This window comes from Metarhizium robertsii, assembly GCF_000187425.2.
Source record: "Metarhizium robertsii ARSEF 23 chromosome Unknown MAA_Scf_11, whole genome shotgun sequence".
NCBI classification, from domain to species: Eukaryota; Fungi; Ascomycota; class Sordariomycetes; order Hypocreales; family Clavicipitaceae; genus Metarhizium; species Metarhizium robertsii.
The window spans coordinates 15,792-42,117 of record NW_011942151.1 but is presented as its reverse complement, the minus strand read 5'-3'; the positions used below and the strand labels follow the sequence as shown (position 1 = coordinate 42,117).

The following is a 26,326-nucleotide window of genomic DNA, read 5'->3' as shown; positions in this document are numbered from 1 at the left end:
GCTGCCGTTGGCTGCATGACAAGGGCCATCTTGGGCGTGGCTTGCGTATGCCACGTCGAGCAGACTGGATGCTGTTACTGTACGGAGTATATTTCGTAACCAGTCATGTGTACGTCTTGTCCCCAATTCAATTTGCAGTTACTATGCAGCTTGACCGCTGCCTACACGTATAGTCTCGTATAGTCTTTTGAGGTTCTCGGACAAGTTTGTATCTCCAAACAACGTGTCCAGTGTATTCCGTCCCGGTTGCATGAGTGGCCGAAAGTTGTGTCACATCCCGTTGATACCCAATCATGCCGGGCAAAACTCCCGGTGCATGCGAATGAAACTGCAGCCGAGACAATTTCAGGTGGCGCTTGTCTCTGAAGCCCCGACGGTCCTCCATGTCTTTCTTGCCCCTGATTCTTTATGCAAGCCCAGCAGTCAGCCACACTGCAGCTTGGAGTCAAAAGTACGGTGTAGATGCTTTCACCAAAGGCGTCACTGTAACGCTGAACGGGTGTGTATGCATCAGCGCAGTGTATTCATTGTTGTCTCATCTGTTCAATGTCCTCCTCTCTTTTCTACGCATTAAAGCGTGTCGCGGTCAACACACCCCGGTATGCACTTGACCTATTAAAGTGAGGATATGCAAATAGAGCAACTTGTCACGATAACCACATTCCCTCAGTGTCCTGCTCTGACTTGCCAGTGGGTCAATCGCATGCAATTCTACTGCAAGATTTTCCAAATATTCCAAATATTGCCAGTAAATTCTATTCTGTTACATTGAAGCCCAATCAGATTGCAACATGGGTAGCAAAATCGACTGCTATATCGATATTGGTACGTACATTTTGACCGGCAACTTGGAACGAGATGGCTAATGGTCTCAGCTTCGTTTTACAGCTTCCTGGCATTCCACTACCTGATCAACAGCCTTGATCTTTTAGCAAGGCACAACGTTGAAGTCGAGTGAGTTATCGTGACATTATTATCCACGTTGCTCTGGGAGCTGACACTGCCGTGCCGTGACCAAGATTCCACCCCATCTTCTTGGGCGCGGTTCATGCCAGTTCAGGCATGTCAATCCTGGTATGATATTCACCAGTGGCAGAAAGTTTAACAGCTGAGGCATCAGGTAATACACCACCATGGGCCGGGAGTAAAGCCAAGAGAGAATACCTCGAAAAGTACGAACTTGTCAGAGCAGCAAAGATGCTGCGCATAGAGGATATTGTTTTACCAGAAGACCTCAGAGACCTGTTAGACCTGGGTTGGACCCAGAAGGCAAGTAGCGAATATCTACTGTGAGACGAAATATACTGACTTTGCAGCCTTGCCGCGCTCTCATGTACATCAAGGATCATTATCCACGCAACGTGTATCACACGTCATTCCACTACCTTTTTCATTTCTTCTGGACGACCCCAGAAAAGCGGGTTTTCGATGAGCCGGTACTTGCACAAGTCCTTTCCAACATGCCACTAGAGTTTCGTGGGTCCGAAACTCGCCATGGCTCTCAACGAATGTTTTCCGAGGATGAGGTGACGGTCATTGTGTCAAACCAGGCCAGTCTGAAGTACCAGGATATGCTCAAGGCCAATTCTCAGTCTCTCAGTGACCTGGGTGCCTTTGGTCTGCCTTGGCTTGTAGTCAGCAACTCTGAAGGGCACAAAGAGCCTTTTTTTGGCAGTGACAGGTAAACGGCTGAATCACACCCTCATCCTCGCAAAGCTTGGGTACCTAACTTGATTCAGATTTCACCATATATACAAGTTTCTAGGCTTGCCGGTCCGAGATTTCGAATTTCTTCTCTCTCTCGACTTTTTCCAAGATGCAAGACTAAAGCTTTGAAAGACCAAAATGGTTGGACGTTTTTCCTGTATTTCCGTCTATATAGACAAATAAAACAAGACACTCAACCTTTGGAGTCAACTTGACATCATGGCCCCCCATGATATGGAGAGGCGACTAGTGACCAGTTTGATTTTGTCAACTTTAATGTGCTCCCGACTTCTCCTGACACTCACTTTCAACTTCATCAGACAGACCCCAGCGTTTCTCAAGATGTTCAATCGCGTCCTCCAGACCGTACAGTCGTAAAAATTGATGCACGGCGCTGTAGGCACTGTCCAAAGCGCCCACTATCCAGCCGTGATGAAGACTCGAGGCTTCGCCAACAATATGGAATTTTCCTTGTGCGGCGGGCCGCGTCAGGAATGGCAGTAGATTTTTGACTTGTGAAGGACTAGGAGATGCATGTGCGCCCGAAGCATAGCCATCGTTTCCCCACGAATAGGCATGATACTCGCCAGTGTATGCGTCCTTGATCATATCATACGTCACATGCTGGCCGTGTAGCGTCGCCAGGTCCCGTAATATCAGATCGATGAGCGGCTCACCATCCGACGCAGACGCACCGATCAGAGACGCAATACGACGTGCATCTTGGCCTTGTGTATACGATGCAATAAGGACGGATGGCTCGTCGGGACCGTCGAGGATATTGTATGAAGGGTACACACAACTTCGCATCGGCAAGTCCGTCATGCCCATGCCGCCACGGCGTATGCCACAATGAACAATCCACCAAGGGTATTTGAATTTGATGGCCACTTTGGTCGCGTCTTCGTAGTGCATCGCACGGATGGCCTCACTTTGTGAGGGATGCAAGTCCAGGCTTGCCAGATCGATACGTTCCAGGGCGCCTAGAGTGGTGGTGCTGAATACCGTGCTAAATCCCGTACGAGGCTGATATTCGCCTTGGACATGGATTGACAAGTTGTTCTCTTCAGACATGTCTCGAGCCATCGTGACGGCCGTGACATGTTTGTTGGTTTCGACCTGGTTTCGGATCCGCCTTCGCATCGCATCAATCAGGACGCCGGAGCCTCCGTCAATGCACCACCACGAAACCCCAATGGTCAAGTATGATCTCATCACACTGGCGGAAAATGCCCTTTCAAAGAAGCCAGTGTATGTGCTCTGCCTCTCCAGCCATTGGATACTGAAAAAGTCGTACTTGGGCCGGGCGCGGCGTAACCCACCGAAAGCGAGATGCTGTCGAGTACTGACATCATCAGATTTCAAGAGCTCCTCAATACCAGTCGAAAAATCTTGTCTCAGACCCTCCTTATAGGGTGCATATTCCCGTTCCAGAAGCTCCCGGGATTGAGCCACCACAAAATCAGGAACTGAACCGCCGTTGCCCTCACCGACGTGATGTGGATCGGCATCGTCAGGTGCAAAGAATCTTCCGTTGAAATACCTGGGACAGCTTTCTCTGTCCATTATATAGTATGGCATGAGTGGAACCTTTGTGTCATGGAATAAGCGGAAAGCTCTCCGCATGGGCGGAACCTTAGGATATCTCATGGCACCAACGTCATAATAGTCGTGCTTGTCACTGCTGAAATGGTGCGTAAACAGTCGCCCACCTACTCGAGAACTAGCCTCAAGAATTTCATAAGTGAGATCCGCGATGGCAAGGTCATCTAGAATCATGGCGATGTAAAGACCTGCTATCCCAGCACCAATGATGCCGATCTTGTGAGACTGGTGTAATTGCGGTCAGAGAATAAGACGTTTAGAATTGCCAAAGTGGTTGTCACGTACGTTACCGACATGATTTTGAGACTGCTCAGTATCGGGCAAAGAAGAGTTTGGAACTGCATCATCCGGATCGCAGCATGGTTCGCGATGAGGGGATTCACAGTCGAGTAGCGGGAGCCTTGACACCTGCTCATGCGCCGGTTGGTTTGCTCCGTCACTGACCGAGTCATCATCAGCCACATACGATAACTTGATACGCATTGTTGAATGTTTTGAAGGCATTTGGCCCAAGCTAAAGCACGATTTTGCAACCCAGTGCTCTGGAGTACTGGTACTACTATTGTAATTTGTGAGTGGTCGACGGGACGCCATGGCCGTAGTCTGGTCATCATTTTACTTACCCACCCTTGAACGAATTGTGTCCAACAGATGATATGTCTATCTGAAGGTGCTGCTTGGTGTCCCGTCACTGGTCTCTTCTTGGTGACCCGGAGTCAGACACAGATGTAGAGCGAGCGAGACTTGGTCCAAGGCGGAAATTCACCTGAGACAATCGGCCGGGAGCAACAGGGGGTACAAGATGTCCACGACAGACCATTCTGTCCGCCATGCATGATGGTGCATGAGCTAAGAATATAGCTTTTGCAAATGGCGGTGTGACTAGAAATATGATGTCGCATGCATTGATGGTCGTATGCAAGCCTATTCTACACTGTATTGTATGCCGTGCTTCCGTATTTCTCGACGGAGCAGGGTAGGCTGTTTGTTGAGAAGCATGTAGGTTTTCCTTGCCTTGTAGCGTAACATGCGCGATGTGGTCGGGAGTAGCAGAGGATATTGATTGCTCATATCGGAATATTCAGCTATGGACAAGTACTTCAGTGATGAACGTCGGTGCGATGGCCAAGTTTTGCTCACCCTGGTTTGAAACTTGTTAATATATCCAGACGTTGCAGGGTAGCGGTTCAAATTCTCCCCGGCATCTGAACAAGTTCCATTCTCGAGCCCGAGGCAAATCCAAGCCTTGAATTCTTGTTACAGGTTGTCTATTTGTGGCAGTTGGGATATTTGCTTCAATTCAACCTCAATCATGGAGGCATTCCGGGCATTGTCGCTTTTCCAGCCATCAAACTTTGTCGCCGCCATTCAGTCTACTCGCGACAGTGACTCGAGTGGACAGAGACGGTTGTTTGGCGCCATGCTGTCTATTCCACACATGGAAGCGGCGCGGTCTGCGTCTGTGCTAGGGTTCGAGTTTATTCTTATTGATGCGCAACACACGTATGTGTCATGATAGCACACTCAACACAACCAGTTGCTAACGCGCAACCCATGCAGAGCCATCGATGCCGAGGGTCTGGTGGGACTCATTCGAACAATCAACTTTACAAGCGAGGGCAAGACGTGTACGCTGGTGCGCGTTCCAGGCGCTGAATCCCATTTGCTCGCCTACGCTTTGGACGCTGGTGAGGAAGATGTTACCGTCTCGTTGTGGCCAAGGGAGAGTGCTAACTCTCATAGGCGCATCTGGCATTGTCTTTCCGCACATAAATTCACGAAAGGATGCCATGGCGGCGGTAAACAAGGTCAGATATGCTTACAACGGTGGTGAAAGATCACTGGCGCCATGGGCTCTTGTGCCGTTCCTTACAGATCAAGCACCGGATGGACACACGGCCGAGACAATCTCGGATGAGCATGTCGCCGTCATATGCCAGATTGAAACTACCGTAAGACTTTGGCACTCTTGTCTTCACAACCCGAACCAGACTTTTTCTAATCAATAACAACAGCTGGGGCTAGAAAATGTCGACGAGATTGCAGCTACACCAGGCATCAATGCCCTGATGCTCGGCCCGGGTGATATGCGAGTCTCACTGCGCCTACCGGTCAGAGGCCCAGGACGGAAAGAAGACGATGCCGTATTCTGCGAGGCCAGAGACCGACTGGTCAAGGCGGCCAAAGCTCATCAAATGGCGCTCATGACTATAGCTTTCAGGGCCACCCCGGGCATTGAGGAGTGGTTAAAGGACTTTGACCTCATCGTTACAAGTTCCGATATCAATAGCATCGTCAGGTTTCATCTAGATGGCCGAGAGGCGATAAGATGCGCTTTGCGTGCAAGTAGTATAGCCTAATGTCGATAACGGACACAATATCCCCGATTGTTTCCCGGTTGTCATGAGTTTTCCGGCCATTGATTGCGAAAGATAATGTTTTCCGTGGCCGCGCACTATGTATACTGGAGCTTGACCCTTTGGCAATGCTTGGGCGTATTCCAGTAGTAATTCTGGGACGGGCTGAGACAAAGCAGCAGTACATTGATACATATGTAGGCTATATTCGTCCTGTTGCAGAAGGCTGCAGGCCACGAGCTCCAGAATTCCGACGCACAAGCTGCGGGAAGACGCCACGACGCCATATCTGAGCCAGGTTATTTCTTGTCACGGTCCTACAGGGGCAGTGGCGTCTCGTCCATGGGCTGGCAGGGCATTCATGCTTCAAGTGCAGGCACCCAACTACAGTCTGTGACTAATCTCACGCTGCAAATGAGGCGTGCCTACATGTACTTTGTCTATATCATTGTGTGACACGGGGTAATCGATACTTTGCGCAACACAAGTCAGTGTTGATAAACCAACAGGACACTACAACCAATTGATACTCGATCCCGATTCACATCAACATGACACGCTCAGAAACGATTTGCAAGATGGACAACTATTCAGTGCAAGAAGAGAGCGCGCGTATTTTCCACCAACATCTCATCAACAACGAGCAGTTGGGTCTGCCTGCATCCATTATTGAAGCAGCAAAGCATGTCCAGTTTGTTGGCATCGATCCCAAGCCATACATGCCCACTTGTTGCAAAATGACAGAATCTGCCTCTGCCCTTTCAGGTTTTGTAGCAGCGACAGCGAATGCAATATGCGTACATCGATACGGAACAGAGTACCAAGACGTTCAAGTCGACACGTAAGCAAACCCCAACTCGTCACGGTGCAAACGAAGTTTTCGAGGGTATGCAGCAGCTTTGCTAAACAAAATACAGTGACCTCGCAACATTGTTTCTCCAGTCATTCTTTTTACCCGAAATCAATGGCAAGCCCTTCTGGCAACATGCTCACTTGGCGGCCGAGCTTGATAAAGGTGATTTATATGATATACAAAAACCAATTCATCAACAAGCTACAAATATTTATCAAACAAAGGATGGGAAGTGGTATCAACTACATGGATCGCTCAACCCCAAGCCAACAATGGATATGCTCGGTGTGCAAGAGCAACATGTCACACACGAGGAAGCCTTTAGCATTTACGCCGAAAAGGTGAAACAACATGACGCGGCCACGTTAGAACGGATAGCAAATGATGATTTCAGTCAACCGGGAGTCGCATGTCTGACACATGAAGAGTTTCTCGCCTCAGAACATGGCAGGATTATAAGCACAGAGCCGCTTTGGACTATGAAGTCTATACCCGCGCCTTCAACTAACTGGCCACCAAACCCACACGCAGCCAATTTAAAGCCCCTTGCAGGAATTCGGGTTATTGACTTTTCTAGGGCAATGGCCGGTCCTATCGTGTCTAAACTCTTGGCGCTTTTTGGTGCCGAAGTCATTAAAATATCACACAAGGAACTTCCTGACTTTCCCATCACCTGGGTTGACTTGAACACTGGAAAACATGATGCAGAGATTAACCTGAAAGATGCCGAGGGAAAATTAAAACTTGCTGAGCTTATTGCCGGCGCTGATGTTTTGGTTGACTGCTATCGACCTGGCGTATTGGCAAGACTTGGTTTTGATAGCAAGTCCATGCGTAAAATCAACGAGCGTCTGATCTATCTGAGGGAGAACTGCTATGGCTTTCAAGGCCCGCTTGCGCATCGCGCAGGCTTACAGCAAATTAGCGATTGCTTGGTTGGCCATTCATGGCTGCAGGGACAATTTTTGGGACTGGACGAACCTGTGCTGCCTCCGCTGCGTAAGTACCACCGTTTTACAATATACATCTACGTCGGAATAAATCGCTCAACTTGAAACAAACAGCGAATTCGGACTATCAAGCCGGCCTAGTGGGTGCGGCTGTTGCCATGCTGGCTCTTCTCGAACGTTCCAAAGGGGATACAGCGTTTGATATCGATATCAGCTTGACCCAATATAATATTTGGTTCTATCGTCTGGGTCAATACACGGATGATCAGTGTCGCCGGCTAAGGGCACGTAATCCAGGTTTCCAGGCCAGGCACTATGACGGGATGCGAACTCTGGTTGCCAGAACTCACGCTGCCATGATCAAGGCTCGGCCTGAGTTGTGCAAAACGCCCGAGTACTTTACCAAGATGTCTGGGAGGGAATGGGGTTTAGATGATGACATATCCATTCTGGAACCCCCATTTAGATTTTCACGCCTGAAGCTAGAGTATGAAGTGCCTTCGGGGGCACGAGGGAGATCAAAGCCGCAATGGAGCGGTGGAGGCGAACTTGGCACAGGCAATATGCAGAGTGTTCATGGTAGATGATGGCCGATTCGAGGCTGAATTGAGAAGCCACTGTTTCACACAAGCACGTGCACAAGTACTGGAGGAGACAACGTTTATGCGGTTACTATAAAATCATGTCGATTCTCTAAGGAATCCACACACAAACTATCCAACTACAAACTGACGGCTGAATCGATATTGACTTTGAGGTGCTCAGCAGTACACAACAGCTGACGGTCCTCCTTGCGACGAATGCTGCCCCTCAGAGTAGCGAGCCTTTTTCCAACCTGCACAATCTCAGTCTCGATGAGAACTTGATCGCCTGCTCGGGCGGGACGTAGGTACGAGACGGTGAGGCAGCGGCTCACCCCGAGGTACTGCCAAAAGCCGGGCCGGCTGACGAGAGAGAGGGGGACGCTGGTACAAAAGTCCAGGAGAGTGGCTGTGGCGCCGCCATGCAGGTGATGTAGACGGTTGCAATGTTGAGGTTGGACCGTGTATGTGAAGGTGATGGAAGCCGTGTTGGCGCTGGCCGTGGCTGACTGAACGTCCAAGAAGGGCATGACGGAAACCATCCAGTCCTGTTGGAGAGCATACATGTAAGCCAGACTGCTCGCTTTTTCCTGCTAAAGGATGAGGGATGACAGGAAATGGCAAAATACGTACTCCCTCTTTCAGGGGACCATGGCCGTTCTTGGTGAGTTGGAGCCAATCGCGGATCTTGTCGCCCGCGGCGTCGTTGAGAGTGGCATCGGAGCCTTGGTTGGCCATGTTGGGATGCTGATTTGTAGTTTGTGGCATCACAATTGGAAACACAAAGGTAAAAATACGGACGACGACTTTGGGTTCTGTGCATGACATCAGTTATTTGATGCACAGCGCCGCTTCGGCAGGGAAACCATGCGAGAATCTCCAAAGGGTTTCCATACGGGGTCGAGCTGGAACAATGCTATTATTGTCTGATGCCCGAATCTTGTGAAGCAATGCACCGGACGCGCATGCATTTTCGGTGTAGATGTGCATGGACTGATTTGGTGCGAAAACGCCATGATGCAGCGTGCTGCATGTGCATGTGCATGTACATGACTACCATGGTTGTACTAGAAAAGCAATTATGTATGCCCAGAACAGCTATGCAGTGTCCAGGTTCACGATATTAGCGGTCAAGTATTTGTTTCGTGATATCAGCGGTGAAGCATTTGCTGAGCCTTGGTTCTCGTCGCGCTGCACACGTCCGAGACAGTCCAGACGTCCCTTTAGCTGACAGGTATTGCTGCCGAGACACACTCTGCACCATGATGGTCTGGTTCTTGTTGAACTTGCCTTGTCCCCAAGAAGAGGATGTGATTGCCAAGTTTCTTGCCGAAATCCTTGGTTGGCTCTTGCGGCATGCCAACGAGGTAAAATAGAGAACCGGCCTCTACAGTGTAAACGAGCAAGGGCGCCGTCACATCGAGTAACATGGATCTTTTCATCGCAAATTACTTGCACATAGTGCTGGCCGTTTCCAGTGTATACCTGCTTCATCGTCTCCGTCGCATCGTCAAACGAGTCACTGGCTCCTCGATATCGCGCGTCCCCGGGCCATGGTACTCGAAGTGGACGAGAGTGGTCATCGACTACCACTTCCTCCGTGGTACACGCAGCTTGTACATCCACGATTTACATGCCCAATATGGTTTGTATCTACCGGCACCGGATTCCACAATGCTTACCCCCCAACCCAAACCTTGCCATTGACTGACCGCGGCCATCATCTCTTCCCAGGACCCATTGTGCGAATCGCGCCGGACGAAGTCAACGTTACCGATATTGACGCCGTAAAAACAATTTACAGTGTCAAAGACACGTTCCTCAAGTCGGGATTCTATCGCCGCATCGTCCCACCCGAGTCTATATTCAGCACCGCCAACATTGACTTTCACCGGCGTCACCGCAGGCTTCTCGCCGGGCCGCTGACCGAGACATCTCTCAAAAAGATGATTCCTGCCATCCGCACCATCTCGGATTTGGTGGTGCAGCGCATGGGAGAGGAGATGAAGGTGCGCGGCGCGGCCGACGTGTTCAAATGGGCCACGTTTATGGCAACGGATACTATTGCACAACTTACTTTTGGCGACTCGTTCCACATGGTCGAGCTTGGTCGGGTTTGTTTTTTATGTCCCCTTTGGCCCTGTTCACTATACTCATGGATCAATGCCATAGAAAACTGAATACGCCCTCGAACTCCAGAATGTGAGCAGTGTGGCTGCTCTGCGTTCTACTTTCCCGGGCCTGACCCGTCTCGCCTTCAAATTACCTTTCCAGCTGCCCATTTTCCAACGGGCGGTCAAGGGGTCGAGCAATATCAAACGGTATTGCACAGAGTCACTAGATCGCTACCGGCAGCTCCTCGACGCAGATCCGGGCATGGCCCACAAGACTCTGTTGGCCAAAGCCTTTGAAGCAGAGCAAGAGGACAACTTGCCCTTCCACGAGGTAATCGCCGATGCCCAGACTTATATCGTTGCCGGAAGCGGCTCGACAGCCAATACACTTGCCTTTCTCATCTGGGCCGTCTGCCGCAACCCGTACATCCGGGACCGGCTAGTCAAGGAGTTGGCATCTCTTCCGCCAGATTACCAAGAATCACAACTGCGAGAACTACCCTACCTTGGCCAAGTCGTCGAGGAGACGCTCCGGCTCTACGGCGGCGCGCAGGCAGGTCTTCCACGGACTGTACCCCCCGGAGGAGCTGAGCTAGCGGGATTCTGCCTCGATCAGGGTACAGTCGTTAGTACGCAGGCGTATAGCTTGCACCGTGATGCCATCATTTTCCCCGACCCATTCGTCTTTGACCCCTCGCGTTGGGAAAACCCAACTCAGGCTATGAAGGACGCATTCATGCCTTTTGGTCGAGGCTCTCGAAGTAGGCGCCATCTATATACCCGTCTCCATGCTTGATTCTTCTAACACGACGCCTTTTGCAGGTTGCATTGGGTTGCACCTCGCACAGATTGAGATCCGGCTCGCTGCCGCGCGATTCTTCCTGACGTTTCCCGAGGCTAAGCCATCATCGCTAGAAGGCATGTCAGACCAGGACATGGTGCCTGCGATATATTTCACCACGGTACCTGCCGGCAACCGCTGCCTGATTCAAGCGGCTTAGAGCATACGAGACATGTTGGGCAACTACAACAATCCATGCTTGGATAGCAATGCAGGGCTTATAGGAAAGGGCAAGCGCGCATGTGCTAAGAACATGACTACTGAACTAGCATCAATTATTACAAATAGTCTCTGCGTGTTGTTTGAATCATGATATTGCATACTACCAAATGGCTCCTATTATCTTGTGATTATCTTGTGACTTTGCCCAATAGGCTTGCATAAATAGCACCTATAAAGCAAACGTAAAATTAAAAGGCGTTTTACGTTGCCTGGGAAGCAATACCAGTACATCACCTGGTTGCTACAATAAAGCTAGACCCTCCTGCTTCATCGGCCATTGCCATTCGAATAGCTCATGATACCAAGAATAGTAATGTAAACGCAATTGGTCTTCGACTTCAACTCCATCGGTTCCGTCATGAGTCTGCTTTCATAGCTTTGCAATCATGTTTGACCCCGCCTGAATATTCTTGATAGCATCATTGACAAACTCAATGACCACCTCCTGGGCAGGCTTGATCTCATTGACGACAGCGGCACACTTGCCCATCAAGAAAGGATGAAACTTGGCCAACGGGTTTTCATCTCCATCAGTGTCATTTCCCTTGCCATTACCTCTCACGAGCTTATCATAGTCGAAATTATATGGTATTATCCCTTTACCTGTGAGGTCTCTCATCTCCCGTTGGCGATTGGTCTCCCAGTCCTCGATATAACTGTTGGTACGCACGCGCATAGGTCGGCCAGTAAAGACGACGGTGCGAATAGTGTCATCGTAGCCGGCACTGAGTACCGCCTCTTTGTGAGCTGTTGGGGCGCCAGACTCGTTCGTTAAAATAAATCGGGTTCCCACCCATACAGCGCTCGCGCCCATCATGAGAGCAGCCGCAAGTAACTGGCCATTATAGATACCGCCGGAGGCAATAACTTGAATAGGGCCCCCAGTCAGTGGCGCCCGGTGATTTATAACCTCTCTGGCAACGGCAGGAATAAGAATAGTTGTTGGCGTATCGCCAGTATGTCCGCCGCCCTCGCCGCCCTGGGCGCAAATTATATCAACGCCGACAGCGAGGCACTTTTTGACATGCTTTACATGGCCAATGACATTCATGTATGCAATACCATTGGCATGAAGCCTATCAACGATAGCCTTGGGCGGGACCCCGATAGCCGAGACGAAGAGGCGGGCACCCGATTCAATGACAACGTCTATGAGCTCGTCGAGTTTTCCCTTTGTGTAGTCATGGTTGGTCTTTCGTGCACCACCACCCACTTGAGCCAAGAGTAAGTCAATGCCAAACGCGGCATTCTTGTCCTCCAAGTGCTCTTTGAGCTCGGCAATCTGCTCACGGAGCATGTCAGGACTGTAGCCGACGCCGCCAATCACACCGAGGCCTCCGGCATTTGTTACAGCAGCAGCCAGCCTAGGACCGGCGGCAGCGTTCATACCAGCCAACAGGATTGGATGTTTGATGTTGAACATGTCTGTGATTGGTGTGCGGATACATTGCGAGGTTGCCATCTTGACAGACTTGATGGCACGGTAAAGAAGGGGGTATACTAATCCGGGCTTGCAAACAAATAGAACAAGGCAAATTACACAGTCATATGAGCTGTTTGCGATGTCTGAACTTCCGACTAGCCACACCAAGCTCGTTTCCCAAGAGAATACCATCTACTGACCAGCTCCCGGTTCGGCCTTGAGGCGGTCTGGCTCGGGAGCAAGAGCGCACAGGGATACACGCGGCTTCGACGAAGCCCATCTGGAATAGGCGATCCACGTATTGACTGCATGAGCCCATACTCTGCCGACGATGGCGCAGATCAGCTGTGGCTGCATACGCGCCAACTCTGCATTCCATGGCTCGTGTACAGCTGGCTGTACCCCTGAGCAAAGCGTCTGTGCCGTCGTATTTTCTGTCCATTGTGACTCAACGGCTGAAGAGTGAACAAAGGATGCGGTCAGTCCTATCCTTCCAAGGTGTGGGCGTAGTACTGCATGGCTTCATCCAGGCTGCAGCTGAAAGTAGCCACGCATACAACGACGCGGCACACTTCATCCAAGTGTGAGACATGCATATTGTACCGCATCCCTATCGACAAGGAGATACTCCATATTTTGCTCGCAGTAGGAGCACAGCTTATTGGCTCGTGCTTGATACTATCTCAACGTATCACGCTCCTTGCGGTCACATCGTCAAGCGCCAGAGTCGGTAGCATGACGGCATGTCTCCCGACGTTGCATTGGGCGGTTTTTTTTTCCTCTTCTTTTCTCAAGCGCCTTCAGGTGGGCTGCTGAAGAAGCCCGCATAAGGGTCGGCTAGCATACGTGGCAAAAACTGCACCACGGCACCGCTGGCTCACCTCTCACCGTATCTTTATCACGGCGTGGACAATGTTGTGTATAACCTATGGCGTATTATCTGTCCTACTAAACACCCCATGCCTTTGATGCGGAATGTGCCTTTTCATGCCTAGCGAAAAGATCCGGCGCGCGCCATCGGCGAATGCTAGTCAAGATAACACGGTACTGCAATACAAAGTCAAATAATAAGCAGTAGCAAGCACTGGCTCCAACGATTCAAGTTGCACGCCAGACCCATATCCTACCTTTCCCATTCGCAAGTGAATTTCTTCGACGTCGTTACAATGGCGATCGAGCCAACCGCCATGGCGGATCTTTTTGAAAGCATTACATCAAGTCAAGACGTTTACACTGTCGAGCTCGGTGTTCATTTTGCATTGCAGATACTCTTCTGGTGGCTGCCCGGCATCACTTTGGTGTCATTGAACTACTTGGCGCCGTCTTTTTCAACCAGGTACAAGATTCAGCCAGCAGAGAAACAGCCCACGCTTCTGGATATCGGGCGATGTGTCGCCGTCTCCATCTGCAATCAAGCCATCGAGTTGCTCCTTCATTTTTGTTTGCTCAACTATTACTCATCACGCGGCCGTGAGGCCACAGTACGGATGAAGGGCGATTTACCTAGCCTTGCCGAGTTTACGCGCGATTTTGTGCTGAGTTTCATCGCGCGCGAGGCGATACATTATTACCTGCACCGCCTGCTACACTGGCGGCCGTTGTATAAACGCCTTCACAAGATACATCACAACTTCACGGCGCCTATGGCTTTTGCATCGCAGTACGCCCATCCCGTCGAACACATCTTGCTCAATGTGTTGCCAATTACTCTGCCGCTGGTGGTGTTGCGCTCCCATGTGCTGGTCTTGGTTGTCATGGTGGGTTGGGACCTCCTTGCCACTTCGGTGGCACATAGTGGTTATGATTTCTTCCTGGGGCTGGCCAAGATGCATGACCGTCATCATGAGAGGTTTCACGTCTACTTTGGTTCTTCGGGGGGCTTTGGAATCATGGACTGGGCTCACAGGACAAACGAGGAGTCAGTTGTCCAAAAAAAGGTCGACTAGATATTGTTACCAACAAAAGGTTCACTTTTTATGTAAAACAAAGAGTCACCTACACCAGTCGCAGTTTGAAAAGGGGACAGCAAAGCACCTAAATAAAACCACGAAAAAACCCAACCTGTAAAACTGCCATGTGTAATCTTAATCTCCATCTTTGCTACCGAGTTTCTACGCGACAAGAACTTATAGAATCCGGCACCATAGTGGCAATACCCTAGATTTAATTTTTGATCTGGTAGCAAGTCTAAGTCGTTAGTCGTCTGCTCGAAAAGACTAGATTTGTCTTGTACTACAAGACACAATATCAGGGCAAAAGCAGCTTCAACAACTGTGGCGCTTACACTCATGTATAGACGTCGTATCCCGTAGATCAATGCATTTAAATTGTCTAGTTACATGTGTATGCTCAATTTAACGCCACAACAGACGGTGTTCCTCTCCGTTCCGCCAAATCTCCACTGATGCCCAAAACGACTTGCCAGACTAATTGGAACTGTGCAAGGGTCAATACTTGCCGCATCAAAGACAAAGACACACAGTTGGGTGTTTGTACCGGGCATGGCGGCAAGTCGGTGAGCGACATGCAGTACTACACTGCCAAGTGCACACAAGGGCACCCAAGATACGTGTCATTGGCAAGGCACCATTGCGAGCTAGTTCGTGTGCGTACTTGTACGCGTTGCCTGTTTGTTATGGGCTTGTACAAGTTTCAAGGGTACACTGAGAAGAGGGTGCTTCCATTTAACTTCACACCAGCCATCCTCCTGCTGCTGTGCGCTGATCAGTTCCATACCTCCCTCCATACCAGGCTATTTCTCAGAGCGCTTTGGACAAAACGATTGCCACCTTGACCGACAAGGTTGACGTGATAATGCGGATACATGTAGATGTCAACAGCACGTTGCAAGGTCACAAATTGCTTTTGCTATGCCCTTGGCGGGTCCTGCCTGAGCATCTTGACCACCTTCACAAGCGATTTCCCGATCTTGCCATAGAATCTCGCCGGCAGTCGTGGAATAGTGCGCTTGAGTGTGACGACAATCCAGAGCAGCTATGGAAGGATGTGACAATCCTGGTTACATGCAGCGCACTGCCCAGTGCCGAACAAGCCCCCAGGTTGGAATATGTTCAACTCTTGACGGCGGGCGCGGACCCGGTATTGAGAAAGCCCATTTTTAAACAAAAGACAATCACCTTTTGTACTGCAAACGGAGTACACGGGTAAGCTGCTTCGAGCCTCGGGGGATAATGGGAAGCAAAATGACTTACATGTGCAGACCTCAGCTTTCAGAGTGGGTGGTTGTTTCATATCTCGCCCTGCAACACAGATGTGAGTAGTTACAACAACTGTAGCAGACACGGTGGAAATAAAAGCTGACGTTGTTCTTGCTCTTTTTTTATAGTTCCAACCTACTGGCAGCAGCAGAGCCAAGGAAGATGGGATAAACTCGAGGACGTGCCGGATGACTCTGTCGGCAGGCGAATGTAAGTCGCTCTCACATATAATTACCTGGGCACTACAACAATACTTAATCGGCCTTTCAAATCTAGTGGAATCTTGGGGTATGGTAGTATTGGGCGACAGACAGGCCGTGTTGCCAAAGCACTAGGAATGGATGTGCATGTTTACACTCTCCATCCACGCCCGACCCCCGAGTCACGTCGCGATAAGGGCTATACGCCTGTTGGGCTTGGAGATCCAGACGGCACCCTGCCAAGTAAATGGTTTTCTGGAAGCTCGACTCAAGAGTTGCACAACTTCCTCGGCTCGGGCCTCGATCTCTTAGTTATAGCTACTCCTCTAACTGAAGCTACGAGGGGGCTCATAGCCGAGGCCGAGTTCGAAATCTTGGCCAAGAACAAGACGTTTGTTTCAAATATAGCTCGCGGTCCTGTTGTTAACACTGATGTTCTGATTCGATCATTGAACAATGATTCAATAAGAGGCGCGGCACTGGACGTGACAGATCCCGAACCACTCCCAGAGGGCCATCCACTTTGGACAGCCAAGAATGTAATCATCACACCGCATGTAGGTGGCAGATCGACAGGATACAGTACAAGGATAATGGAAATCCTGGAAATGAATCTAGAGAGACTAAGCAAAGGACGGCCCCTCGAAAATGTAGTGAGCAGAAAAACTGGCTACTAGTGTCTGTACCGTCTTTACATATAGGCTTTATTATATGCACAGAACTGATGACCAGACTGGGAGTTTCATGGTCTCATCGAACAAGGGTTATGCTTGTAGGAAATAATAGTTTGTTGCGAAGGCATTAGAATGTGCCAAGACGGAGTATAAGATCCTATTAACTTTGCTTCGCAATATACTCGAGGCGCACCTATCTGTTCTTGAACAGACCGAGTGTAACACCTTTTTGCTTCCGCCAACTTTTCCCTGATCTATTACCAAGCTTATCCTGCAAGCGAGAAGGATACGAGTCGTGGACATTTTCAACTCCTCGTATTGGCCTCAAAGGGGATCTTATAAGCCGTGTTTGTACAAAAAGAGCTTTAAGGGGGCAAGGTTAAACCCCGTTATAGTCTTGCACGTATTTATATTAACAGGTTTTCAAAAGCCTATTATATAAAGGTATATTACTTTTTAGCACTTAAATACGTATACTTATTATAGACTCGAGCTAGAGGCTCGGGTCTAGGCAGCAGCCTAAGCGGAGCCAGACTAGACCTGGCACAGATAAATCTCGGATAAGAGCAGGGTATAATAAGGAGAAAAAGAGGAGGTAAAACCTTTCTTTTTTTATCTTTTTTTCTTAAGTTTATTCTTACTATTTAGTAATATATATATATATAGCAGTAGGTATAGCTAGTTTATTACAAGTTTTTAAATAAATAAATTTATATATTATTCCTCATAATGTACTTTCCTTATAAAACTAATAATTATAATATACTTTATAAGAATATATAACTGGATAAAACGTATTTCCCCCTACTATAGTAATGCTCTTTAGAAGGGAAGGCTTATTTGACTAACTGCGTATAAATCCTCCGCAGGGAGCGGCATATCAGGATCTATGCGGCTGGTTCGAAAAGAACCTTTGCCTCCAAGTTGAGCAGCTTAACCGTAGACAGTGCTTCACGCAATGTCGCTAGGTCGGCGGACTCCATGGTCAGGCAAATCGGACGTTTATCAGAATTCTCATCGCCGAGAGCACATGTAAAGTCAGACCTGACATGCCCGATGGAAGCCTGCATCATCTCTAGCAACTCCCGCCGTGTGTTTTGGAGCGTGCTGTGGGTGCAATCTGAGATGAGAGCGCAGATGGTTGGAAACAGTATGTTGTCTGTTATCCGACCTTGCACTATTGCCTTTTGCCGTGCTGATTTGCCTGCTCCTAGAAGAACGATGGGTTATTCACATGGGTTTTAAAACTAAGAGATAGCAACGATACTTACCCCTTTGGCCTGCGGCATGTCGATAGGTATCGGTCATCTGCTGCAGAATAAAAGACGTGAAGTTTGTTTCGGAAGCATATCGTCTCGTAAGACTAGACAACGGCGGTCAGCATTCAACATGGAGGCAGATCGGTCGTCGATGCGTACCTCATTTCCTTGGCATACCCTTCCTTGGCCCGTTGGATTCTATACGTCACATTGTGTATCTGGGCCGACAATGCATACTCCAGCACGGAGAGGTCATTGCCGAGCATCAAATCTGAATTTAGGTTTAGTTTGACCCAGTCTTTCTGTCCTGTAGACGGAAAGTGACTTACCCACAAGCACTGCTTGCAAGTTTGCGAAGAGCCCGTCCAAAGTCTTTTGCAATTTACAAAAGCCAGCTTCAGCCTCTTCTTCAACGACAGTCCACTGGAAGTCAAGTTCAGAGCGCATCTTCCATATGATTTTGGCGTTCCAATCCTCACGGTCCCGTCCTGCCGTCGCATGATGACCATTGTTACAACACCATGCGTCATATTGAGCTGTTGTGCCTAGTTAATATCGATATCATTTGAACAGTGAGAGGTTTTACCGACTCCAATGCCACTAGATACAAACGTATGAGCAACGCACATAAAAGAAGGGCACACGTATCTTACAGGGTGCTTTTGCCATATTTCTCCCTGAGCGGCGGCTGCATGTTGCCACTGCTCGCTTCTACCTGTACACGCCAAAAAGGTGATTAGCGATGCTCGTTTTGGCGGTAATGCTCTATACTTGCCGAATAGTCCTACTATCTGAGAATGATAGTCGCTGTTCAATTCTTCCAACAGTTGATGAATAGCACTCGCTGCTTTACTCGCCTGTGGCATGACGTGAGCTTTGCTATTCCATTGGCCAACCGCGCATAATACAACTCGTTACTAACCATTTCATCCAGTCCCCTGTGAATACTATTTCTAGCTTGTTGGAACCTAGCAAGCTTTTCATCTCCGGAGCATAGACTGCCGAGTCTGATTTCGAGGGTAGTCAAGAAACTCGGGATTGACGACTTCAAGAAATGCGTCGCCTCCTGCAACTGTGCGTCTGCGGTGATGGTATGACAGAACCTTCGAAGTTCTGGGATGCCGCTTGCTGCGACAAATTCAGAATTACCTTTTGGCACATGCTTTTCATAGATTTTGTTGGAGACACAGAAAACATCCAATGTCTGGTCCGGAATTTTAGATGCGTATGCGCTCTGCAGCCCTCGTTTCACGTGTTGATTGCGAGCCTCAATGAATAGAAGTCTGTGCCTGCAACACCAGGGTCTGGTTAGAAAAAGTCGAATCGTAGAGGCTGGGATAAAATCGCCATACTTTAGCTTTAGCCGCTTCTTCTGCGCAGAGTCGCCAGTCCGCCTTGCAGCCTCGAGCTCACTCTCAAGCTTGTCGCATTCGTCGAGGTCAACGGAATTACCAGGGCCACAGAATTCCTGCTTGGCGTTCTCAATGTCTATATCCTACACAACAGTAGTCAGATCCATGTCTATTTCACATTTGCGCCGTGTTATACCTCGGCTCGTGTGCATATCACTGCAATCCGCAGTGCCTTTGCTCCGGACTCTTCGAGCTCCAGTGGCACATGACGCGACAGAACTGAAAACAGAGAAGATTTGAGAGACTGGTCTGTGATGGCACGGGAAATGTTGGCAACAATGAAAACAGAGTTGCATTTCATCAAGTAGTCCTGCGTAGCCTTCACTCTCGCAAGGTTGGTATCTTGTAGCCCTAAACTCGACGTAAGCTTCACACGGTGACATTCGTGTCGGGTCGATATGGTCAACGTACCAGGCAAGTCCGCAAGCACTATTCCAGTCTTTAGGATCTGCGCGTTGATATAGACACTGCAATGGTTTAGTAAGGCGCTTGATGTCACACATTGGCAGGGAAACAGACCGAATAATCTTTGTAAAGGGCCAGTGCTTATCTCCCATGAATTTTCTCGTCATTTCAAAACATTCTCGTGAGTCTCTTGCTGAGCTCCGCCACACGGAATCCACTACATCATCTGGCCAGTCAATTTCCTCTGCCCATCTGACGAGTTTTGCCTTTATTCGCTCCACTGCGCCTGAAGAATCATCTTGAAGAAACTGTTTCGAAAACTCTTGGTGATGTCTAAAGGCGGTATCCAGTGCCGACCAAGCCTGCGATGCATCGGCTTCGCAAATTCTATGCTCTTCTGTCTCCAATTCAGTATTGTCTTCGGCGTTATAAAATAGGCGATACTTCCACAAGTAATCTGTTAGCACCTCCTCTATTTCGGACCGTGATAAGATCTCTACTTCGATCAAAATATTATCTTTCTGGTTCGGCCTCTTTTGCCGGTACTCAGTCACTACTGACGTGCAGGCGGAGCCGGAGTCTCCCTTACATATAATTCAAAGTCAGTTGACAGAACAACCGACGACGGTTAGTGGATGTTGAACGTTACTGACAGTTTTTGCAAGCCTGGGGAAATGCAACAGTGAGTTTATAAGACTGCTTTTTCCTAAGAGGTGTAAGCAGTGCGAATATTTAATGGTTCATTTGAAGGTGTGCACACCTTGCCCAGAGTCTCCCAGAATAGCAATTGTTCTGGTACTGGTGCCGTGAAATGCACACAAGTCCTCCCCTTCCTTTAACAAACTATCCAAACCGGATCCTTGAACGGAGCGGACGGACTTTAGTACATCTGTCGCCGCCTTTGCGATTCTTAGGCCTTTCTGCAGCGTGGCTTGGAATGTGTTGCTGAAGAAGGGATGACGGGGTGTTTCTTCGTTAAGCACATCATAAGCAACCACTGGCTGTTGACTGCCAGCCACAGCCCTGCTGAGGTCTGAGTGACTCTGGTTACCCAAAAGCAGAATTGGCTCGCTCGTACTCGATTGCCCTGTTTCCGCGGGTGGTCTTCCCGACTGAGTGCTGGGTGAATAACCCAGTAAATCTGACAGTGAGCTGGGCCGTGAGTTTCTTGGCGATCTGATCTTGAACGCCGCCTTCGGACTTGGGCATTTTGGTGAGGGTAATGAGAAATCAAAGACGTAGTCGTCTGATAGTTTGAACGGTTCAGCTTTGGGAGATGGCACGGGCGTCACATTGTGCAATCCACGAAAGCTTCCAAATTGATAAACTATTGGTGGAGATGAAGAAGCAGTCTCCGCTGAAGTAGGAGGATTTGCCTCACGAGCACCTTCCCCAAGTGCTGAAGGGTCAATGTCGAACGTGAAGGAAGGTGTTGTGACGGAGGATGTAGTGTCTCGCCGAGACGTGGATGTCTCAATTGACGAGTTGTCGCCAGCAGTCTTTGCCGCAGTCTTTGCATAAATAGCACCAGCAAGGTATGGTGAAGATGCTGTCGCAGCTTTGGAAGATTCCCCAAACACAAACTTGGGGATAACGGCGGCCGGCTGAGGTCTCTGGCGTGTTCCAGCTTCGTCAAGAGCCAGTTTCCATTCCTCTCCAAATATAAGCGGCTGAGACCGAGTGCTGACTGAAAGAGTTTCATTTCGAGGTTTACCAGGGCTGCGTGCCGCAACTGCCGTAGCTGCATTCTCTGCCACCTCTTCTTTTACGACATCTGGTGCCATGGTCAATCGACAAAACGGCTCGTCTGTCATGTTACGCGGAGTGAGAACAATAACGCTAAAGGGAGGGAGATGAGGGGGACGGCTGAGTATTTACTAGAGCCCGTCGATGCCGATGCATGTTCAATGCATGTTGGTTCGTTTCGGGTAACAGACTCATCCCGGCTTCCCTTTTTAAGCGCCAAGTGAGACGAGTTTCAATCATCCTGTAGCCAATTGGGAATATGTTACACGGAAAAGGCCTAACAGGTCGTGAGGCCCAACAAAGGGGCTTCGCCGATACAGGACTTGTTAGTTACACAGCTAGAACACGTGCCCGGGCAAGGACTATAGGCCTAGGCGTTCCTTTCATGTATATAAGGCGGTCACCCTTCTCTTCCTTTCCTGTCGCAATTCAGGACCTTTGACATCCTACGAGATTATTATTGAATTGAGCCCTTTATCGCTCCAAGCCTTCATATCGAACCCTTGTCACAACATTAAACGGCTGCTTTAAGAAGGCTTGAAACTTTGGGTATCGCCATCTTTCCGACCAACATGTTGCATGGAGCGACACCCCTGTTGATGCTTGCATTGCAAGTGAATTTTGGGCGGCTTTTGAAGCACTCCAGTTGGTTGTGTCGGCGCGAAGTGGCACCTTGTAGGTGATGATTTTGCGGGCAATCACCAGACATCATGCGAAAGAAGACGAAAGGAGGCAGCTGCATTGATAGTGCTCACTGGACCGGCCGGAAGGACGCGCACTCCCTGTCAGCATTATGTGATGCGTACTGTCCACACCGCGAGTATTCCCAAGCCAGGTCCCTGCATGTCATTCATTTACCTCTTCCGCTGCGTACATAAGAGCTGACAATCCGGCCGACGCGGTAATTCATGAAATCGTGTCGTTCTCGGCCAACTGCCACTCGGCGGCTTGAAAACAGTGAGCGGCCTTGGGCCACGGCAGCAATGCCAAGGGATGCCATGGCTTGGGTGGGAGATGAGGTTGGGAATGTGATGGCAAGTCTCATCTTACCCAGGTATCGGCTGCATGATCTGATGCATGCAGTGATGGGCACACCTAGCCATCCCAGTGATAGAGCTCGCAAGCATCCGCGGAAAGCGAGGCGTAGACAGGCATCCGCCCGACACACGGGAGATTCCGAGGGAAGATGGTGGCGATGTTGTAAAGGAGTTGGAGAGAATTCTGGAGAACCAAAGAGTCCTGGACAGTCTCACCTCGCCCGGTGAGTTGCACGTGGCTGTCGCCTGCCTGTCTGCCTGTCTGCCTCGACACAGACTGAGGTGGCTGAAAAGCCAGCCACGCCTGTTGGCAGGCCACGACTCGTAGATGCGGCAAGGCAGACCCCCAACTACACGTCTTCGTCTACACAGGTTGATCTGGACGTGGCTGAGGAAAGGGCATCGGCCGTTATCTCGCCGCGTCGGACAGCCGTGGTTCACGGATGCCATGGAGGAATGCACGACTGATGGGCGGGAGTGGCTCAAGGCTTGTGACACAGAGGACATGACGAGAGAAACGACGGCTGATGAGAATGAGGAGGAAAATGGGACGGATGTGGAGAGTTCAATAGTCTTGACGACGTCATTTAATCCCGACCTTTACAAAGGAGTCAACTTCTTTTAGCCAGTTCAAAATATGATGCCAATGTTGGGCGCTTGCGACGACAAGACCTCTTTCCGCCTTTGCTCCGTGTGGAATACCCAGCCGGTCCTCCTCAGCTTGTTGTTGCATCTGATGTGCTAGCCTGCGGACTGCTCGCGACTGGTTTTCTATTGATGGCCGGTGGTTTTCCAGTGATATATTCATGGCGAACCCCAGAGTCTCCTTCCAGCTCGGCGATTTGCTGCGTGCGTGCCTCAAAGGCCCTTTCGCTTTCTGGAAGCTCAGAGCGCGGAGTAGGGTCCATCTCGTTGACGCAGGCTATATTCGTAGATGCGTCAAGCTCTGGTTTGCCACAGGGTTCCGTCTGAGAAGCGTCTCCGCCTCTCTCAGGTGCTTGCTCAACCTTTCGTATGCGACGCCTGTAGAGTAAGATGCCGCAAAGTAGCAATGCGACTACGCCCAGAAGGGTAGACACTATGATGGCTGCGATTTGCCCCCGGTTCAGTGTAGTACCCTCGTCGGCAGAAGAAGAAGATGGCTTGTCGCCAGAGGGTGTATTGCTTTGTGCAAAAGCGGATGTCGTGTTGGTGTCCGAGCGGGCCGTATTTGCAGAAGCGTAAAGCAACTGAAGCGCAAGCAGGGTGGCCTTTGTGTACGAACCAGCAGTAACTTGTGCAGTTCGTGATACATTTCTCGCGTAGACGGCAGTGATGGTCTCGCTTTCCCCCAGAGTCGACAGGCAGGCATATCTGTTGGGGCCGTATGCGCAATCATAGTCCCTGCAGCATGGTTAGACCTTGGAACGCCAGTCAACATTGAAGGCAGACATGAGAGAGGCTACCTAGGACAGCACCCAACTACCACATCACCGTTGGCCAAGGACTCCCAAACTTGCACGCTGGTTGCCGCGGCAAGCGTGACACCGGGGGCGACCAGAGTGCATCTTGGTTTGTAGCCAGACGGACATGCGCTGCCGGGAGAAAAAATAGGGCTTTCATTCTTCACCACGGCATCCATATAAGCGCTCGGGAAGCAATAATTCCCAGAGTTGTCCCTCGCATTAAAGCCAAGCTGCATCTCCACAGAGGTGGTGGAAGAAGGATCTACTGATATAGCAACAATCTCGGCATCGAGACACTCGGTCGCCTGTGAAATCGACGTGAGCGGGCCAACATTGACCGTAGGTGTCGGAATCGACGTTGCAGTAGTCGCTTGCATAGATGACGAGCTTGAGTCATCGGTCTGCCGACTCTAAAAGATGGATGTTGAGCCGTATTTGCTGCCACACCGCGTACGTTGGTGGCAATCTTGCGACCAGGGGAACTGACTGACGAGCGCACACCGCGACGCGAGATGAAGCAGGATGAAGACAACACTCTTCACGTCCTAGAACTGTGTGTTGCTCGTGAACCCAGTCATGCCTGCAGCTCCACCAGACCAGACACCGTAATCACTTGACCTCATTACCTGCTTACTGGTCGCCGCAGCATCTACTTGAAGCGGATTAGCGGCCCCTTATTCCGTGATGAGGCCATGGTCGCTCAACACCAAGGAGGGGGGCTCTGCATGTGTTGGTTCCGGGGCAAAGGGCTAACATTGAATCATGTCGGTCGGTTCGTTTGCGACAATTTTGACCCTCAAACCTGTATGTACTTACAATCCTGGAATCAAGCGGGCCGTCAAGTCTCCGTGATTGGCCCCGCCGCTCTATTCTCGGCAGGTTTGCCGTGCGCAACAGGACGATTTGTCATGTCCTCTGCAAATAATATTGATTATACTAGCAGAGCACATGCAGTTTTCCATGTCCAAGGCCAGTGCTAGCGCCATGCATCTATTACGGCCATGTTGAAATCAAAAAGGCACATGACAAAAAAAATCAGCCACACAAGTCCTCCAAGACGGCCCTTGTAGCAAAGTGGTTCGGCCCGCATAGCAATTGCCTTACTCAATTACCTGGTAACGAGGTGCGGTAGCATGCCAGTAGCAGCTTCCACCAACATATAGCTCAATGGCCTCGAAGTACGTTGCGATTTCCTCTGATACAGGCTGCATGAGACGACGTTCTTTTAGCCTAGCCGCTCTCGCTTCTTCCTCAATAATCATGCCAAGTAGCATATCCTTAGCAGCCTTCCATGTCACCTTGTATTGCTTCATCAATACTCTCACGGCGTTCCTAATGCGGTCAGTAGGCTGGTCCTTTTCCACGTTCCAGCTGAAATAGTCGTTTGTTAAGCCAAGAACGTTTCCCATGGCAGTGTCATACTGGCGGATTGACTCATAATCGGCAGCACTAAGAGTCATTCCCATACCCCATCGAATGAAATACGACGAGATCCTGCGATGGCGTTAGTGCCTAAATGCCACCCCCTGGCCTCACGTCGTATGATGTTGATAGAGAAAGCGCTCACCAGTAGCCACAATTACCAATTCTGTAAGGCATGTATTCATCCATATGATCAAAGTCGTCGTCCCGGCTGTCAAACGTTGCAAGATAACTTTGAAGCGTTTCAACCATTTTCGGCGCCTGTCCGGGATCCAAATCGACCGCTTTTCTCAGTAGACGTGCCAAAGCCCCCTGTCTGGCGTTCTCTGGTTGATATGCTTCAGGGTCAATCTGGACATGTAGCACCTCAGAAAGCTTGCCATGCTCATGACATGCCTCGAACTCACTTAGCGGAAATATTTCCTTGCTGCCGGAAGGGAAAGTGCACTCACTGTTATGTGATCAAGTTCCTCTGTCACATCTTTTCTCGGTCAGACGATTGTTAATTCGTCTCAACTTTTAGCGGGATTAGACATTGCATACCATCATGAATCCACATCACTTCAATGATACTAGCAAGCAAAACTAGCCTCTCGGGGTCTGCAGAGCAATGGCAAATGGCAAATGGATCGCCATGAGGGTTCGAGTGCCGGATTAGAGCACGACGTTGCTCCCTCGAGTTTGGCTCACAGGCCTGGCTGCCGACTCGTCGAACCGCATTCTCAACCGAAATTGCTGCGACGCTAATAGCAGCAGGATAGCGCGAGAAAAAGCTAGGCACTCTTCTGGCCAGAATAGGATTAATCACAGAAAGAATTTTTGAACCCTGCATGTTGAGAAGCCAGAGATTTTATT

At 49.7% G+C, this 26,326-nt stretch overlaps 11 protein-coding genes across 11 annotated transcripts; 6 read left to right on the top strand and 5 right to left on the bottom strand.

Annotated features, from left to right (window-relative positions):
• Window positions 1-1,331: 1,331 nt before the first annotated feature.
• On the top strand, window positions 1,332-1,685 carry MAA_06553 (DSBA-like thioredoxin domain-containing protein; the record flags this gene model as incomplete). Its single annotated transcript, XM_007824551.2, has 1 exon — window positions 1,332-1,685. The coding sequence occupies one exon, from the start codon at window positions 1,332-1,334 to the stop codon at window positions 1,683-1,685; it is 354 nt and encodes a 117-aa protein (XP_007822742.2).
• A 295-nt stretch (window positions 1,686-1,980) lies between these two features.
• Window positions 1,981-3,795, bottom strand: MAA_06552 (L-amino acid oxidase; the record flags this gene model as incomplete). The annotated part of the gene is made up of 2 exons (XM_007824550.1): window positions 1,981-3,537; window positions 3,598-3,795. 2 exons carry the CDS (start codon window positions 3,793-3,795, stop codon window positions 1,981-1,983), a joined length of 1,755 nt encoding a protein of 584 aa, XP_007822741.1.
• An 829-nt stretch (window positions 3,796-4,624) lies between these two features.
• Window positions 4,625-5,672, top strand: MAA_06551 (macrophomate synthase; the record flags this gene model as incomplete). The annotated part of the gene is made up of 4 exons (XM_007824549.1): window positions 4,625-4,815; window positions 4,873-5,000; window positions 5,056-5,264; window positions 5,328-5,672. The coding sequence occupies 4 exons, from the start codon at window positions 4,625-4,627 to the stop codon at window positions 5,670-5,672; spliced, it is 873 nt and encodes a 290-aa protein (XP_007822740.1).
• Window positions 5,673-6,247: 575 nt separating this feature from the next.
• On the top strand, window positions 6,248-8,059 carry MAA_06550 (caib baif family enzyme; the record flags this gene model as incomplete). Its single annotated transcript, XM_007824548.1, has 3 exons — window positions 6,248-6,510; window positions 6,587-7,521; window positions 7,587-8,059. 3 exons carry the CDS (start codon window positions 6,248-6,250, stop codon window positions 8,057-8,059), a joined length of 1,671 nt encoding a protein of 556 aa, XP_007822739.1.
• Window positions 8,060-8,193: 134 nt separating this feature from the next.
• Window positions 8,194-8,791, bottom strand: MAA_06549 (thioesterase superfamily protein; the record flags this gene model as incomplete). Its single annotated transcript, XM_007824547.1, has 2 exons — window positions 8,194-8,643; window positions 8,687-8,791. 2 exons carry the CDS (start codon window positions 8,789-8,791, stop codon window positions 8,194-8,196), a joined length of 555 nt encoding a protein of 184 aa, XP_007822738.1.
• A 524-nt stretch (window positions 8,792-9,315) lies between these two features.
• MAA_06548 (Cytochrome P450 CYP684F1) lies at window positions 9,316-11,168 on the top strand (the record flags this gene model as incomplete). The annotated part of the gene is made up of 4 exons (XM_007824546.1): window positions 9,316-9,420; window positions 9,532-10,167; window positions 10,226-10,928; window positions 10,990-11,168. 4 exons carry the CDS (start codon window positions 9,316-9,318, stop codon window positions 11,166-11,168), a joined length of 1,623 nt encoding a protein of 540 aa, XP_007822737.1.
• A 432-nt stretch (window positions 11,169-11,600) lies between these two features.
• On the bottom strand, window positions 11,601-12,692 carry MAA_06547 (2-nitropropane dioxygenase; the record flags this gene model as incomplete). The annotated part of the gene is made up of 1 exon (XM_007824545.1): window positions 11,601-12,692. One exon carries the CDS (start codon window positions 12,690-12,692, stop codon window positions 11,601-11,603), a length of 1,092 nt encoding a protein of 363 aa, XP_007822736.1.
• A 1,127-nt stretch (window positions 12,693-13,819) lies between these two features.
• On the top strand, window positions 13,820-14,599 carry MAA_11600 (HypA; the record flags this gene model as incomplete). The annotated part of the gene is made up of 1 exon (XM_011412515.1): window positions 13,820-14,599. The coding sequence occupies one exon, from the start codon at window positions 13,820-13,822 to the stop codon at window positions 14,597-14,599; it is 780 nt and encodes a 259-aa protein (XP_011410817.1).
• An 868-nt stretch (window positions 14,600-15,467) lies between these two features.
• On the top strand, window positions 15,468-16,748 carry MAA_06546 (D-isomer specific 2-hydroxyacid dehydrogenase; the record flags this gene model as incomplete). The annotated part of the gene is made up of 4 exons (XM_007824544.2): window positions 15,468-15,817; window positions 15,874-15,926; window positions 16,000-16,081; window positions 16,148-16,748. The coding sequence occupies 4 exons, from the start codon at window positions 15,468-15,470 to the stop codon at window positions 16,746-16,748; spliced, it is 1,086 nt and encodes a 361-aa protein (XP_007822735.2).
• Window positions 16,749-17,632: 884 nt separating this feature from the next.
• MAA_06545 (Dynamin, GTPase domain protein) lies at window positions 17,633-21,635 on the bottom strand (the record flags this gene model as incomplete). Its single annotated transcript, XM_007824543.2, has 13 exons — window positions 17,633-17,955; window positions 18,017-18,108; window positions 18,164-18,275; window positions 18,334-18,540; window positions 18,595-18,604; window positions 18,658-18,821; window positions 18,923-19,293; window positions 19,357-19,499; window positions 19,553-19,767; window positions 19,828-19,883; window positions 19,936-20,405; window positions 20,475-20,527; window positions 20,582-21,635. 13 exons carry the CDS (start codon window positions 21,633-21,635, stop codon window positions 17,633-17,635), a joined length of 3,270 nt encoding a protein of 1,089 aa, XP_007822734.2.
• Window positions 21,636-23,320: 1,685 nt separating this feature from the next.
• MAA_06544 (BcSTC6, sesquiterpene cyclase) lies at window positions 23,321-25,723 on the bottom strand (the record flags this gene model as incomplete). Its single annotated transcript, XM_007824542.2, has 4 exons — window positions 23,321-23,987; window positions 24,050-24,459; window positions 25,162-25,543; window positions 25,617-25,723. 4 exons carry the CDS (start codon window positions 25,721-25,723, stop codon window positions 23,321-23,323), a joined length of 1,566 nt encoding a protein of 521 aa, XP_007822733.2.
• Between the last annotated feature and the right edge of the window lie 603 nt (window positions 25,724-26,326).